The 15,252-nt window shown below is 46.8% G+C and overlaps 1 protein-coding gene across 1 annotated transcript in view; it reads right to left on the bottom strand.

Annotated features, from left to right (window-relative positions):
* The window catches only part of dchs2 (dachsous cadherin-related 2), a 258,035-nt gene extending 243,917 nt beyond the window's left edge, over positions 1-14,118 (bottom strand). Inside the window, exon 1 of the mRNA XM_072496010.1 lies at positions 12,036-14,118. Coding sequence (XP_072352111.1) covers positions 12,036-13,808 — 1,773 coding nt within the window. The 5' untranslated portion in view covers positions 13,809-14,118. The remainder of the gene's footprint in view (positions 1-12,035) is intronic.
* Positions 14,119-15,252: the final 1,134 nt, after the last annotated feature.

Raw genomic sequence — 15,252 nt, 5'->3', positions numbered from 1 at the left:
CCCTGGTCCTGACCACTGTTAGGAGGCCTGTACATAACTCCCATTATGGTTTTTTTGCCTTTGTGGTTCCTCAACTCTACCCACACAGACGCCACATCATCTGACCCTATGTCGTTTAGTGCGATAGATTTAATTTCATTCCTAATTAACAAGGCAACCCCGCCCCCTCTGCCCACCTCTCTGTCTTTTCGATAGGTTGTGAATCCCTGGATGTTTAAATGCCAGTCCTGAACCTCCTGCAACCACGTCTCTGTGATGCCTACCACATCATACCTGCCAGTCACAATCTGGGCCACAAGCTCATCTACCTTGTTCCGTATACTGCGCGCATTTAAATATAGCACCTTTAATTCTCTATTGACCGTCCCTTTTTGTTTTCTTAGTGTGGTGGACCTTGGTTTACTGAGCCTTTCCATACACTGTGTCATATTTTGTGGGATGGGGACTATCGTAACCTCTCCTGAGTTCTGTCTTTTTGTGCTTTTTTGTATTCCTAAGCAGCTACGCTTCCTACTGATTACTTCACCTCTTGGTTCCCTGACTTTCCCTTCCCCCCCCCCAATCTCTAGTTTAAAGTCCTATTGACCACCCTATTTACTCTTTTCGCCAGAACACTGGTCCCAGCTCGGTTCAGGTGGAGACCATCCCAACGGTATAGGTCCCCCCTGTCCCAAAACTGATGCCAGTGTCCCATGAAAAGGAACCCCTCTTTCCCACACCACTCTTTCAGCCACGTGTTAACTTCCCTTATTCTTGCCTCCCTATGCCAATTTGTGCGTGGCTTGGGCAGTAATCCGGAGATTATGACCCTTGAGAACCTGTTTTTTAATTTGAATCCTGGCTCTTTATAATCTCTAAACAGGTCCTCTTTTCTAGACTTGCCTATGTTGTTGGTACCGACATGGGCCACAACAACTGGATCCTCCCCCTCCCTCTCCAGTATCCTTTCAAGCTGGTCAGAGATGTCCCGCACCCTAGCACCGGGCAGGCAACATACCATGCGGGACTCTTTATCCTGCTCACAAAGGATACTATCTATCCCCCTGATAATAGAATCCCCAACAACTACAACTTGCCTATTTACTCCCTCCCCTTGAATGGCCTGCTGAACCATGGTGCCTTGGTCAGCTGACTCATCCTTCCTGCAGCCCTGTTCGCCATCCACACAGGGAGCAAGTGCCTCATACCTGTTGGACAGGGTCAAGGGCTGAGGCTCCTGACTGCTGGTTCCCTTTACCTGCCTGACTTGCAGTCACACCGTGCTGTCCGTGGCCACTGGCAGGATTTAAACAATTACTCTGACAGGTGTGACTGCCTCCTGAAACACAGTGTCCAGGTAAGTCTCCCCCTCCCGGATGTGCCTCAGTGTTTGAAGCTCAGACTCCAGCTCATCAACTCTGAGCCGGAGCTCTTCGAGCAGCCAACACTTACTGCAGATGTGGTCGCTGCAGCTCGCAATGGGATCTGCCAGCTCCCACATCAAAAAGCTCATGCACATCACCGTTAGGTTTTTATACTCACAGAGACTGCTCCTCCTCCTCCGAACGGCTCCCAAAATTAGGTCCGAAGAAAGAGAGAGAACAAAAGAGTCGTGAAAAAGCACCTTCTCCCACTCTTCACCGAATTACCTCACTGCACCAAATTACCAAATTCTCACTCTGTCTGTGTCTCACTCACTCAGGCTGTGTCTCCTCGACCAGCGCAATGCTTCATACTTAGGACAAAACTTTTTACTTTGTTTTTCAAAATATCTGGCATTATTTTTTGATTCAATGTCCTGTCCCGATTCATAAATTTGATAAACTGCAGTGAATCATGATATAAGGAAGTAAGTCCAAAGTAACTATTCACTCAAGCATTTTGTCCAGATCAGAACTTGAATGGTTATCGTGACCTGAACTCTGTTTACTACTGGCATCCTAACAATATTGAAGGCAGCTAAACTTTAATCCATTGTGTCACTTAACAGTACATTGCAAACATCTAAAAGTTGTACCAGGCAGAGAATGAAAGTTCAGAAATGGAGGGGAAAAGAGAGAAACGGAACTATACTGAAATACATATTATATAAAGCACATGCTCAATTGAAAAGAGGTCATTAACATTGGCTGAAAGCCAGTTAACACTGACTGTTTTTGTTCAGAGACAATAATTGTTTCTCAGTCTAAATACAGCTGTTATGCTACAGAAGCCAAGAAAATAATTAGCACTCCCTAACCCACAACTCTTGCAAGCATAATACTGTATGTACATTAAAGATTCCTTTACATTAGGTCTTCTACAATGTTAGGAAGCATAAGAAATGGCCATGAAAGCGTAACAAGCTTTTTATTTCTCTTTCAAATGTTTACTATCTTGTTAATTACTTCCAGAATTTCCTCTTTTTTGTTTCAGATTTCTCATATTCAATTCTTGTAACCATCTCTAAAGAAATGTGAGCCATTACTTCTAAATGTTGTTCAGAACATGTCTCAAACTGAGTAGACTGAATCAGTTTAATGTAAACTAGCTGATCTCCCAATTGCTCATGGTAAAAAAATAGGTATTTTAAGAACACAGACATGATGCTAATTGGTATTACTAGGATCACAGACTCATCAACATTGGGTGCAGTTCCGAAACCTAGGAAGAAGGCCTGCGGTCTGACAGCACTAGAAGATCTTAGGATCTAACACTATTTTGCTAGGCATGGTGGCACAGTGGTTAGCAGTGCTGCCTCACAGCTCCAGGGACTCGGGTTCAATTCCGGCCTTGGGTGACTGTGTGTGGAGTTTGCACGTTCTCTCCGTGTCTGCGTGGGTTTCCTCCGAATGCTACGGTTTCCTCCCACAGTTCAAAGATATAAGTGAGGTGGATTGGTCATGATCATTGCACGGGGTTAAGGGGATAGGGCGGGGGAGTGGGCCCGAGGTAGAGTGATCTTTCTGAGGGTTTGCCAAATGGCCTCCTTCAAAACTGTAGGGATTCTATGAACTATGTTTCAGTGTGGCAACTTTGTATAGTTTCTCCAAGATCCTGGGAGCATTGCAGAAAGAAAATGTGAATATTGGGAAGATCCTGAGATCACTGGAAAACTCCTGGGAATTGAAAACATTAAAAATGAAGATCTCAGGATATGGGGCCATTGGGGATGGATGTGGCATCAGAGGTTACTGTAAAGGTTTGACTGAGTACTTGCCAACACTTGAGAAGAATTCAAATCTAATCCAATAGGACTTGATAAATAGGTTTAGGAGCAGAGCCGTGAACAGATTTGGAGTGATTGCTGAAATCTAGCAGTAAAGGCAGAGCAGAGTCCAGCAATCTTGCAATGGTGGAGAAGCAAGGAAATGGAATATAAACTGAGCATGACCCATTTCAATGTCAGGCCCCAGCCACGCTGCATAGCATTCCTGCCCATTAGTCTTCCCTACCAACCCATCTGTAGCCACTTTCTTCTTAGTCATTCTCCCACCAACCAATTTCCCAGTCATTGCACATTTATGAATAAATATTATTAATAAAAAGAAAAATCACAAGCTAAGCAGATGAATCAAGAGGTTCAGTGTGTGGCAAAATTAGTAAACAGCAGTCAGCTACAGTCTTCTGGCAAAGCTGGTGAGTGGTATGGTGATGTGCAGCTCAGTAGTAAAGGCTGCACAAACAATTTAATGTCATACTGGCTATATTGGCAAAAACTGTGGCACAATGCATAGAATCATACTGAAGTTTGTTCATTTATAAAAGGAAAGTCGCCATAGTCCCAGATGACCATAGGCCGCTTTCCCCTTTGAGGGGGGAGAGTTGACTGTGGTAATTTAACCTGAGGATCACCACACCTCAGGCGATGGGCACGGTTGAGAAGGCAGGGCCTTCATGAATAACCTGAGCCAGTACGGGAATTGAATCCACGCTGTTGGCCTCGTTCTGCTTCATGAATCAGCTGTCCAGCTGACTGAGCTAAATTATGATGGACAGAGGTTAAACTTTTGCCATTCTCCTTTGCTTTCTCTCTGTGGAAAAAGGCTTCAAGTGGAACGTATCTAGGACAACATGAAATAAAGAAATTTCACTCTCTACGCACTACTAGTCAATCAATTATATTGATTCATAAAATGAAATAGGTGCAGGCCAAGGTCAAATTTTGTATATTTCATTATTTTTGAAGCAATGAGCAGCAGTAAGAAATACATAAAACCTATTGTCAAAACAATATTCTGTACCTTCATACATGTCACCTAAAGTAAATTAGCTGTTGGTTTACAACAGATTTTTTGTTTACTGGACTGTTTAACACTTTGCTTTCGGAAAAATAGGAGAAACACAAATAGGACACTTTCAATTTCACGTTATCCAATACACACAATAAGGGTCTTATTATTAGTCCCCAGGTCTTGCACAGTCAGATATTGAGGAAGTAAACCTGGAATGCAGGGGTGTGCTGAACCCAATAAAATGTTCAGTTCAGACAAGACATCTAGAAACAATCAACACCATCAGTTCAATATATATTGGTCTATTATGAGCATAATTGTCTGAGTTTGTGTTGTATTTCAGGAGCCTTGCCTTTTGCCAGTACATATCAGAAGCCCAGGTTCACATTTTTCGCAACACTTCAATTAAAGGTCACAAAATTGAGCATGGTGCTTCAATATGCATACTGGGAGGCAATGCTCTATCCTGGCAGCACAAAGTCATAAACTGTCTCTTACGCCAATAGATAGGCCAGAGCTTCCATGGAATGGCAATAAACTCAGATTGTTCCTTTTAGCCTACCTTAGTTGGGAGCTGCACATTTCTTGCCCGATCTTTTGACGCGAGCTGGGTGAGAAAAGTGCAGCGCAGTGGATTCTCGAAGCCTTCCGTGTAAGGCAGTAGTCAGATGAAAGGAAGCCACACCCCACTTTTACAGCACTAGATGCAAGTTTAACGGCTCCAGCCATTTGAGAAATCAGGCAGAAGTTAAGTGTGTAGGCTATGTGGGTAGGCGGGAGGCAGTGGGATCAGGAGGGTCATGGGGTATGGTGGGGGGTTGTTTGGATGGTCAGTGGATGGTAGGATTGGTCGAGTGATCAGTAGGGGGTTGGGGTAGTCAGGGGGCAAGAGTGTAATTGGGGGGTGATGGAGTTGTTGGGGGGTTTGGAAGGTAGTCAGGAGGATGGGGGGCTGTCATGGAGTAGAGGAGGGTCTGGAAGTAGTTAGGAGGTTCGGTGGGGAAGTGAGGGTATCATCAGGGTGTCCAGTGGGCAGTTTGGGTGATCAGCACTAGTTACTCAGGAGTTAGAAGTGGTTTTCATTCTTCCAACACTGACGTTCAGAAACACCCAGAGTCTCCGATTGGCAGGGTAATTGCCCATAAGTGGTTTGAACTTCCGAGGCAATTCTCCTGCAGTCCTTACATGTGGATTTTAGGGGGGGATCCCCCAGGGTATCTTTTTGGGTGCCTCGTTGATAAAACTAATGATAATAAAACAGCTACAATAGTAACTGCATTTTGAGGGAAGAACATGAACATAGAACATACAATGCAGAAGGAGGCCATTCAGCCCATCGTGTCTGCACCAACCCACTTAACCCACAACCCATCCTAACCTTTTTGCTCACTAAGGGCAATTTATAATGGCCAATCCACCTAACCTGCACGTCTTTGGACTGTGGGAGGAAACCGGAGCACCCGGAGCAAACCCACGCAGACACGGGGAGAAGGTGCAGACTCCACACAGACAGTGACCCAGCGGGGAATCGAACCTGGGACCCTGGCGCTATGAAGCCACAGTGCTATCCACTTGTACTACCGGAAGGTTGGCGAATTAAGTTAAAAACTATTCTCCTTTAAACTCAGCCCCAATATAGTCCAGCCAATTGTGCTAAAATGTTTGTCCTTCTGAGATGTTTTTGAGGAGCACAGTTAGTGGAACTTAACTGCATCTAACCTCAGATATATCTGAGTGACGAGTCACTTCTGACTACAATGCATAACAGGCTGTCCAACTGGTGCACAAGAATCTTTTTTAATTTTCAGGGAAAGATTTAAAGGGATAAGACAACATTGCATCTAATCACTGTAGCATCTACAGCCTAAGATGGAACTAACATATATCCAATACCTCCTTTTTCTGTGGACTTCAGGGGTGGGATTTTCCTACCCACCGCTGGGTCAGAGAATCGCGGGGGGACAGCGTGAATCCCGCCCCCGCCGGCTGCCGAATTCTCCGGCGCCGGAATTTTGGCGGGTGCGGGAATCGCGGCGCACTGGTCGGCGGCAGCGCCCCCCCCCGGCAATTCTCCGGCCCCCGATGGACCGAGTGGCCGCCCGTTTTCGGTGGGTCCCGCCGGCGTAAATCACAACAGGTCCTTACCGATGGGACCTGGCTCCACGGGCGGCCTGCAGATTCCTCCGAGGGGCGCGAGGGGGATCTGTCCCCAGGTGGGTTCCCCCATGGTGGCCTGGCCTACGATCGGGGCCCATGATCTGCGGGCGGGCCTGTGCCGTGGGGGCACTCTTTCCCTCTGCACCGGCTGCTGTCAACCTCTGCCATGGCCGGTGCGGAGAAGAACCCCCTTGCGCATGCGCTGGGATGACGCCAGCACACGCTGGCGCTCCCGCGCATGCGCCAACTCGCGCCAGCCGGTGGAGGCCCTTCGGCGCCGGTTGGCATGGCGCCAAGCCCTCCCCGCCGGCAAGCGCGGCGCCAAACACTCAGGCGCCGGCCTAGCCCCTGAAGGGGCGGCCCGACACCAGAGTGGTTCATGCCACTCCTCGGCGCCGGAGTGGCCCGCCACGCCGGTTCGCGGAGAATCCCGCCCCAGGTTTCTGTGAGGTTATTTCCCCTGTATGTCCTTTATGGTGCTGTTGTACGCCCCTTTTTGTTTTGAAAAGAAAGAGAAGACAATTTTACATGCCTTTAAATATTAGTGAGACTTGACCAATGTAATGTAATGTCATAGTTCTTGAGATGATGTAGGGAAAGGGAGATGAGAGTGGCTTTGAGCGAAGCATGGGAGCACAGTGGTTAGCATAGTTGCTTCACAGCTCCAGGGTCCCAGGATCGCTTCCGGCTTGGGTCACTGTCTGTCCTGTGCCTGCACGTTCTCCACTTGTCTGCATGGATTTCCTCGGGGTGCTCTGGTTTCCTCCCACAGCCCAAAGATGTGGAAGTTAGGTGGATTGGCCATGATAAATTGCCCTTAGTGTCCAAAAAGGTTGGGTGACTCCTGTCCAAAATGGGGCAAATTTTGGGTAAATCTGCATATTAGTGCAAGGCAGTTAGCCTCACTCTAATGTGCAGATTCCCGAGGTGCCTGAAGCTTTGAAATTCAACCCATCCGCCTCAAGAGTCCCCACAAAAGGCAGCCAGATGGAACAGAACTCGTGGGGCCTCCCAAGAATCGGAGGCCCCCAGCTGCATGTGCTTTGGGCAGGGTGCTGCTCTGGCACTGTTGATGCCACTTGAACACCCTGGCAGTGCCAGCCTGAACCCTGCCAGTGCCATATGGGTGCCATCCTGGCACTACAAAGGTGCCCAGGTGGCACAGCCAGCAGGCATGAGGACTGCCAGGGTGCCAAGATGGAATTTTTGTACATGCACGATCAGACCGGGGTTGCCTGGCATGGGTGTTGGGGCAAGTGCTGGAGGGGCCAGGGACCCTCCGTATAGTGCATTTGAGCATGCGGGGGAGAAGTTGTGGCTTATTCCGAGGGCCTCAGAAATCGGGAGACCATTTAAAAATAGTGTCCTGATCTCTCGCTACAAAGGGGAATTCCGGCGAGTGGAGCTCCCACTGTACAAAACGGGGCAATGTGCGGCCTCGGCCACGTGTTCCCTGTTCAGGCCCCTTATTCAACACGAGTCGCTTTGAAATTGCCATGTGTTTTCGGCACTGCGAGCACTGTTAAACACGTGCCTAAACGCACTAGCTAGGCGACTTTGTTTCGCTTTTGGGAGATTCGCGCCCAAAGAATGTTTATTGGCAGCAGAAAGAGACAGAATGTAGGTAAGTAAAGTCGCCATAGTCCCAGAGGACTGCTTTCCACTTTGAGGGGGAGAGCTGACTTGTGGCGATTTAACTGGAGGGTCACCACACCTCAGGCGAGGGGCAAGGTTGAGAAGGCAGGAACTTCATGAATTACCTCAGTCGTGCAGGAATTGAAGCCGTGCTGTTGGCCTTGCCAGAATGTACAAACATAAGCAGATGCCAGAAAATAGGGTCACAGTGGGAAAAATTATAAAAAGACATAATTAAAGGCTCTTTATCTGAATGGATGAAACATTTGTAACTAGATAGATGAATTGATGGCACAAATTGTAATAAATGAGGATGATAGCCAATACAGAGATGTGTTTGCAAGGTGACCAAGGCTAGGCGCTAAATATTCAAAAGTATTTGACATTTCCAAAGCACTGGATGAAAGGAAAAGTAGATGGGTGGCTCTGTTAACAAATTTTTGATCAATATTTGCTCAGAAGATCAGATAGAGAATTAATTTAAATGGCGATAAGGAAATAATAGCATAGGAAAAAAAGCACTGGTGTGAAAAGTTTTTTGCCCTCTTAATAGTAGATCGCCTGTAAGGCAGAGTATAAGTTAAAAAATAATGGGAACTTTTAAGATAGGTACTTCAATAATTGTGAGCAATTTTAGTCTTCAGGCGGATTGGACAAATCAAAGTGGCAACGGTGATCTTCAGCACTAGTTCATATTGTGTACTCAAGATAATTTTTTAGAACAGTATGGCTGTGGAACCAACCTGGTAACAAGACTATTTTTGATCTGGTAATGTGTAAAGAGACTGAATTATTTAATGATCACATAGGAAAGGATGACTGAAGGAAGCGTGATCATAACATGGCAGAATTTTATATTCAATTTGAGGGTGAGAAACTTGGATCTCAAGTTAGTGTCTTCAACTTAAATAAAGACAATTACAAGGGAAAGAAGACAAGAGTTTGCAAAGTGAACTAGGAAAATGTGTTTAAAGATAAAATGGTATATAAGCAATGCTAGACTTTGAAGGAGGCATTCCACAACACTCAGCAAAGATCTGTTCCATTGAGAAAGAAAAGTTTTCGAAAGGGGTGAACCATCCATAGCTAACTGGAGAAATTAAAGGTAGGATCAAATTGAAAAAGATGACCGATATTACATCGGTTGATGGTAGGCCAGAAGATTGGGGAGAAATTTTAGTCATCAGCAAAAGATGACTACTAAAGAGAAATAAGAATATGAGAGAATATCAAAACAGCGCCTACAGTATATAAAAAGGAAGACAGTAGCTAAAGAAAGGATTGGTCCCTAACAGGATGAGATTTGAATTAATAACAGGAAATGAAGGAATGGCAGAGGATTTAATAAGTATGTTGTGTTTGTCTTCACAGTAGAAGGCACAAAAAGGATCCCAACAATAATAGGAGAAAATCAAGGGAGAAAAGAAAGAGAGGAACATAAAACAATCACTATCACCAAAGAAAAAATACTAGGAAAACAAATTGGGCTAAAGACTGGCAAGCACCCATCCTGTATCCTGGAGTCTTAAATTAAGTGGTCCTTTAGATAGTGGATGCTTTGGTTGTATTTTTGCAAATATTTCATAGATTCTGGGGAGGTCTAGAGAATTAGAAAACTGCAAATGTAACAACTCTATTCAAGAAAGCCAGTAGTCAAAAAGCGGATAACTGTGAGACCCCCAAGAAATCATGTCCCATTTAACCATTGTGCTCAGTTCCCAGTAGATCAGGCATTGGAAATTAACCAGGTGTTAAACTGGCATGGGCCGGACTGACAGCCACCACGGCCCAGCAAAAAAGCCAGTACTACCTCCCCGCTACACACCTCTCTGTTTAAGAGTTGTTGTCCCAGCTACGGTGTGTTTTGCATCAGTGTGACTTCCTACGGATGGGACTTTGCTGCTGGAAACTGCAGGAGGGGAAAAGTGAGGCAGCAACATCGAAGGAGTAACCTGAGGCGGGTATTGTGGGTTTCTTCTTGCAGACTGCTGTTGACCTCCATGTGCAGCATTTACATGGATGCTGGTTGACATGTGCTTGGATTTTTCATGCCGTTGATGCACTGCTGTAGTATTGCGTTTTGCAATGGTCTTCAGTAGCGCAATGGTGCTTGACTGTGTCGGGCACTGTGCCATTTCTTTTATTGGTGATCAATGGCTCATGTGATGTAGTTGGTTTGGTTTTTATCCCTTTTTTATCCTTTGTTTGCTTATAGACTATTTAATAAACAAAATTTGACTCATCTTCGGCACTAAAGAGTGTGGAGTTTTCACATTCTCCCCACATCTGCATGGGTCTCACCCCCACAGCCCAAAGATGTGCAGGTTTGGTGGATTGGCCACGTTATATTGCACCTTAATTGGAAACATTTTTTTAAAATTGAAAAACACACAGCTGACTCAATACAGCTTATCGTTGAAATATCCATCGGAGCCTGAGTCACACAAAGTTACTGTTGATTTTGTTGTGGGCCAGGTTTTAGAAATCTCCAAAGTACATCATTGGGTTCACCTGATCTACAACTGTTTGTTGAATTTGGCTGGGATGAGCACAAGAGCCGCCTTTCAGGTGTTAGTCAACGGACTTCTTAGGCATTTTTAATCAAAACAACAAGCTTTATTCTAAGAATTTACTTAACATTTGTAGAAACACACACAGCAAGAACTTTTATCAATTACAAATACAAAGACCCCAGACAGCTACAGAAATCTATGTATAACCCTTAATGAATTCCCCCTTAACTGTTCCAATTCAATAACAAAATCCAAGTAAAACTAGAAACCCCTTTTCAAAGGTGTGGCCCAGCACACATTTTCACTGGTATAAGACTTGTTATTGATACTCTGTTCCCATTTTCAAACAACAGATTTGAATTCCTTCTAGAAAGCAATTATCTCTTTTAAATTATCAAGCAGTCTGGAAACAGCTTGTAAAATGAAGATAGAGAAAAACACTTTCAACCTGTGCAGTTCAAAAATCAGTCCACACTCAAAGCGAAAGTAAAACCACCCACACAATGACATCACTGAAGCCTTGTGACAAGACAGAAACCTTTCTTAAAGGAACACGCCCATGACAATGGACTAACAAACCTTCATTGCAACAGTAACCTCAGTAGACAAATCTACTTCCACCCTGCTTGTGGCTTTGTATCTCTCCAGGACTGCGATTTCTTCATGTCCTACAACACTTTCCTGACCTCTCTAACCTTCTTCATTCCACCACTGGCATGACTCCCTTAGGTCTTAACCTCCTGAATTACATTATCCCCTCCACTTTACTTTAATTCCCTTCTTCAAACCAAGATTTATGTCACCCATCCTAATTTGTTTTTGGCTTGATCCAACTCCAAGTGCTTTGGGGCATTTTGTTTATATTGAAGGCACTATTTAGGTATGAATTGGTATCATTGTTTTAAACCATGCTGATCAATATTTGTAACAAAAACAAAAATTCCTACTTTACTAACTTAAACAAACTGACATCTATTAAAATAGCAAGATAATTCATTAACAATTAATTTGTCGATTTGCTGCCAGCATTGTACAACAGTTTCAACTCATACACTTTTCAGAGTGTGCATAGGCAGGTGAACACCGTAGCTATGGAGGGTCAGGACAAAGCAATGGTCAAAATCCCTGTGTTATGGCTAAGTCAAGAGCAATGACAATGTCAAGAATTGAAGTTAAGCCAAACGCAGGTCAAATAGGAGTTAGGTAAAAGCATTACTCATTGGAATTTAGCAGTGAGGTAAGATTCAGAGTGTCCTTGATAAGGTACATACTGAAGATGTTTCCTCCCATTGGGGAAATCTGGAACTGGGGGGCACAAGGGTTATGGAGAACAGGAAGGGAAGTGGAGTTCAGGCCACAGACAGATCAGCCATGATCTTATCAATTGGCCTATTCCTGCTCCTATCGTCTGTCCTTACGGATCTAGGATTAGAGAAATGGTTATTCAAAGGTTAGGGTTAGATCAGGGCAGGACGTATGTCCAAATGTGAAGCCGGCTCCCCAGGTGACTGGTCCCCTCTCTCTTTCTGTCACTCACCTGAAGGAAGCAGGTGCCGGGCTCCGTGTGCTCGGGCATGCTCGCCCGGTACAGCTGTCGCTCGAAGACCGGCTCGTTGTCGTTCACATCCTCCACGTGCAGCAAGACGGTGGCGGTGGAGGAGAGGGGCGGCTCGCCCAGGTCCCGGGCCACCACCAGTAGGTGGATCACCTCCTGGATCTCCCGGTCCAACCACGAAGCCGCCGTGGCTGTGGTGCTGATGAATCCCGTCCGCGGGTCGATCCGGATTGGCGGCGCGGCCTCGTGCTCCAAGATGGCGTACCTGACAGTACCGTTGGCGCCGGCGTCCGGGTCCAGCGCGCGCACGCGCAGCAGTGCGGCCCCGCCGGCGGGAAGCGGGCCCTCGGGCAAGCGCGCAGCGTACTCTCGCCGCTGGAACGCGGGCGCGTTGTCGTTGATGTCGGTGACGCGCAGGTGGAGCGAGAGCTGGGTGCGCAGCGGCGGCGAGCCCGAGTCGGCGGCGCTCAGGGTCAGGCTGTGCGAAGCGCGCTGCTCGCGGTCCAGGCGGCCGCTCACACGCAGCAAGTAGACGGAGCGGAGCGGGGACTGCAGCAGCTCGAAGGTGCGGCTCGGCCCTCCATCCTCCTGCAGCCAGAGCCGCAGCTCGCCGGCCGGACCCAGGTCTGGATCCCACGCCGACACCCTGGCCACCAGGTGCCCCGTGGCCGCTCCCTCCGACACCTCGGCCTGGCCGCTCGGGCTCAGGTACAGGACGCTGACGGACGGCTCGTTGTCGTTGAGATCGAGCAGCCGCACCGACAGGAAGGCGCTGCCCAGCTCGGCCGGGGAGCCGTGGTCCCGGGCTCGAATGACCAGCTGGTGCCAGGGTCGGCTCTCCCGGTCGAGCTCCCTCTGCACTCGCACCTCGCCGCTCCGGCTCTCGATGGCGAAGTGGCCGCTCGGGTCGCTTTGCCTCCGGTCGATCTCGTAGGTGATGAAGCCGTTGCTGCCCAGGTCCGGGTCGCTGGCCTGGAGCTGACAGACCCGAGTACCCGGGGCCGCGTTCTCCCAAACCCAGGCTTCATACTCGGTCTGGTTAAACCGGGGAGGGTTATCATTCTCATCCAGCACTTTAATGTCCAGCTGCATCCTGCCCGTCTTGGGAGGAGTGTCGCCGTCGAAAGCCTGGACGGTGAGGGAGTAAAAGTCCCTGGTCTCCCGGTCCAGGGGGCCGCTGAGTACAAGCTCCAGGCGGAGACTGTTGACCCCCTGCTCGGACTGAAGTTGAAACACCCCCGGGTTTCCTTGCGCGATCGCGTAGCCTTGGGTGCTGAACTTTCCCGTGTCTGGGTCCCAGGCTTGGTCCAGTTGAAATTTTGTCCCGACCGGGGTAAGTTCCGAGATACTGAGCTGGACTTTCTCCCTCGGGAAAGCCGGCGTGTGGTCATTGACGTCCTCGACCAAGATCTCCACCCTCACCATCTGCCCCGTTAAAGTTACAGCCACGAATTGGTAGCGATCTGTCGTCTCTCGATCCAGCACTTTGGCTGTTTTTATAATTCCGGTCACCACGTCGATGTTCAGGTCGCTGAAAACAACCGATTCCTCGCTTTCCGAAATGAAAAACCCGCTGGCCGGTGTCTCATTGGGGAAGACGGCGCTAATATCCCCCACTGTAGTGTTGGCTGGTTCCCCCTCCTCTACCGACAAGCTCAACCTGTGTGAGCGGACAACCTGACCAGCCCCCCAAAATAACAGCGCTTGAATTAATATTTTGTGGCACGTTTGCCGATGATAACGATGTTCCGTCATTTTTTTTTCTATCTTCGGTGCTTTTTATATAATTAAAATAAATGGGATAGCGTTCCTCGTCAAGATGAATCAAACGTTGGCACGATCGACCTGGTATTCACATTTCCGATCATACAACATGCCGTGTTGAATTCCTGTGTAAAAATTCCAGGCGGTTTGGGCGACGATGGTCATTTTATCCAAGTCTATAATTTGTGTTTCTGTCTTGAATTTTCGCTGCGTCCCAATTTTTGTTCCTTAAACTCCAAGCCTGCTCCGTCACTGGATTTTAAGACTGACTGTATTGGGTACCGAACTGACACCAGATCCTATTGTGATCTCTTCAACTTCTGACTGCCGTTGGAACATGTGACGAGCCCCAGCTGGTTAAAGAAAGAAGCACAGAGTCGGACTTGTATTGCTTCTGATGAATTAAACGCTTAGCCTACAAGAGAGAAGCGCCTTGACCCAGAACATGCAATCAATCAGCACGGGAATAGCTCATTCGTTTCATTGCATTGGGCCGAGTCACTTCCACTCGCCTTTCTCCATAGCCTTGCAAATATTTTCCTTTTAAGTATTATTCCAATTCCTTTCTAAAAATTACTATTCAATGTGCTTGCACCATCCTTTAAGTCTGCATTCCAGATCACAGCAATTCAATGTGTAATAAAAATCCTGATTTCCCTTTGAATCATTTGACAATTATCTTCAATCTAATAATAATCTTTATTATTGTCACAAGTAGGTTTACATTAACACTGCAATGAAGTTACTGTGAAAATCCCCTCGTCGCCACACTCTAGCGCCTGTTCTGGTACACGGAGGGAGAATTCAGAATGTACAAATTACCTAACAGCATGTCTTTCGGGACTTGTGGGAGGAAACCGGAGCACCCAGACGAAACCCACGCAGACACGGAGAAAACAGGCAGACTGCACAGACAGTGACCCAAGCTGGGAATCGAACCTGGGTATATCTTCGGGTTGCACACCCTCTACTAGTGGAAACATTTTCTCCTTACTTTATCAAAACCTCCCCATATCAGAAGGTTGCAATTCACACTCTTCAACCTGAAAAACAAATGCCTGCCTGGAGCAAAGATTTGGAGTGTCAAAAGCTTGGTTGGAGTATGCCTGAATAATAGTGCTTCCCCTGTTCTGTAGCTTCATTATTTATGTGATAAGTTACAATTTTCAAAAGCTCTATTTTGAGGTTTCATGATCAAACTCCCAATTTCTCCAGAATATGCATAAGCAGACCACATAGGACGTTGACATTTTAATTTTGAAATTAGGTTTTTTGCTCGCAGGCATGAGCACCATTCCTAGTTGGTCAGACGTGATGAAGACTATCCTTAAACTGCTGCAGTCCTCATTCTAAAACTCTACATTAGTTTAGGGTTGGTATTTTCATGATCTTGAACAAACAGAAATGAAGCATTGAATTTGAGAACTTGAAGGTG

Source organism: Scyliorhinus torazame, chromosome 3, assembly GCF_047496885.1.
Source record: "Scyliorhinus torazame isolate Kashiwa2021f chromosome 3, sScyTor2.1, whole genome shotgun sequence".
Lineage (NCBI taxonomy): Eukaryota > Metazoa > Chordata > Chondrichthyes > Carcharhiniformes > Scyliorhinidae > Scyliorhinus > Scyliorhinus torazame.
This window is presented reverse-complemented; position numbering and strand designations above follow the sequence as displayed.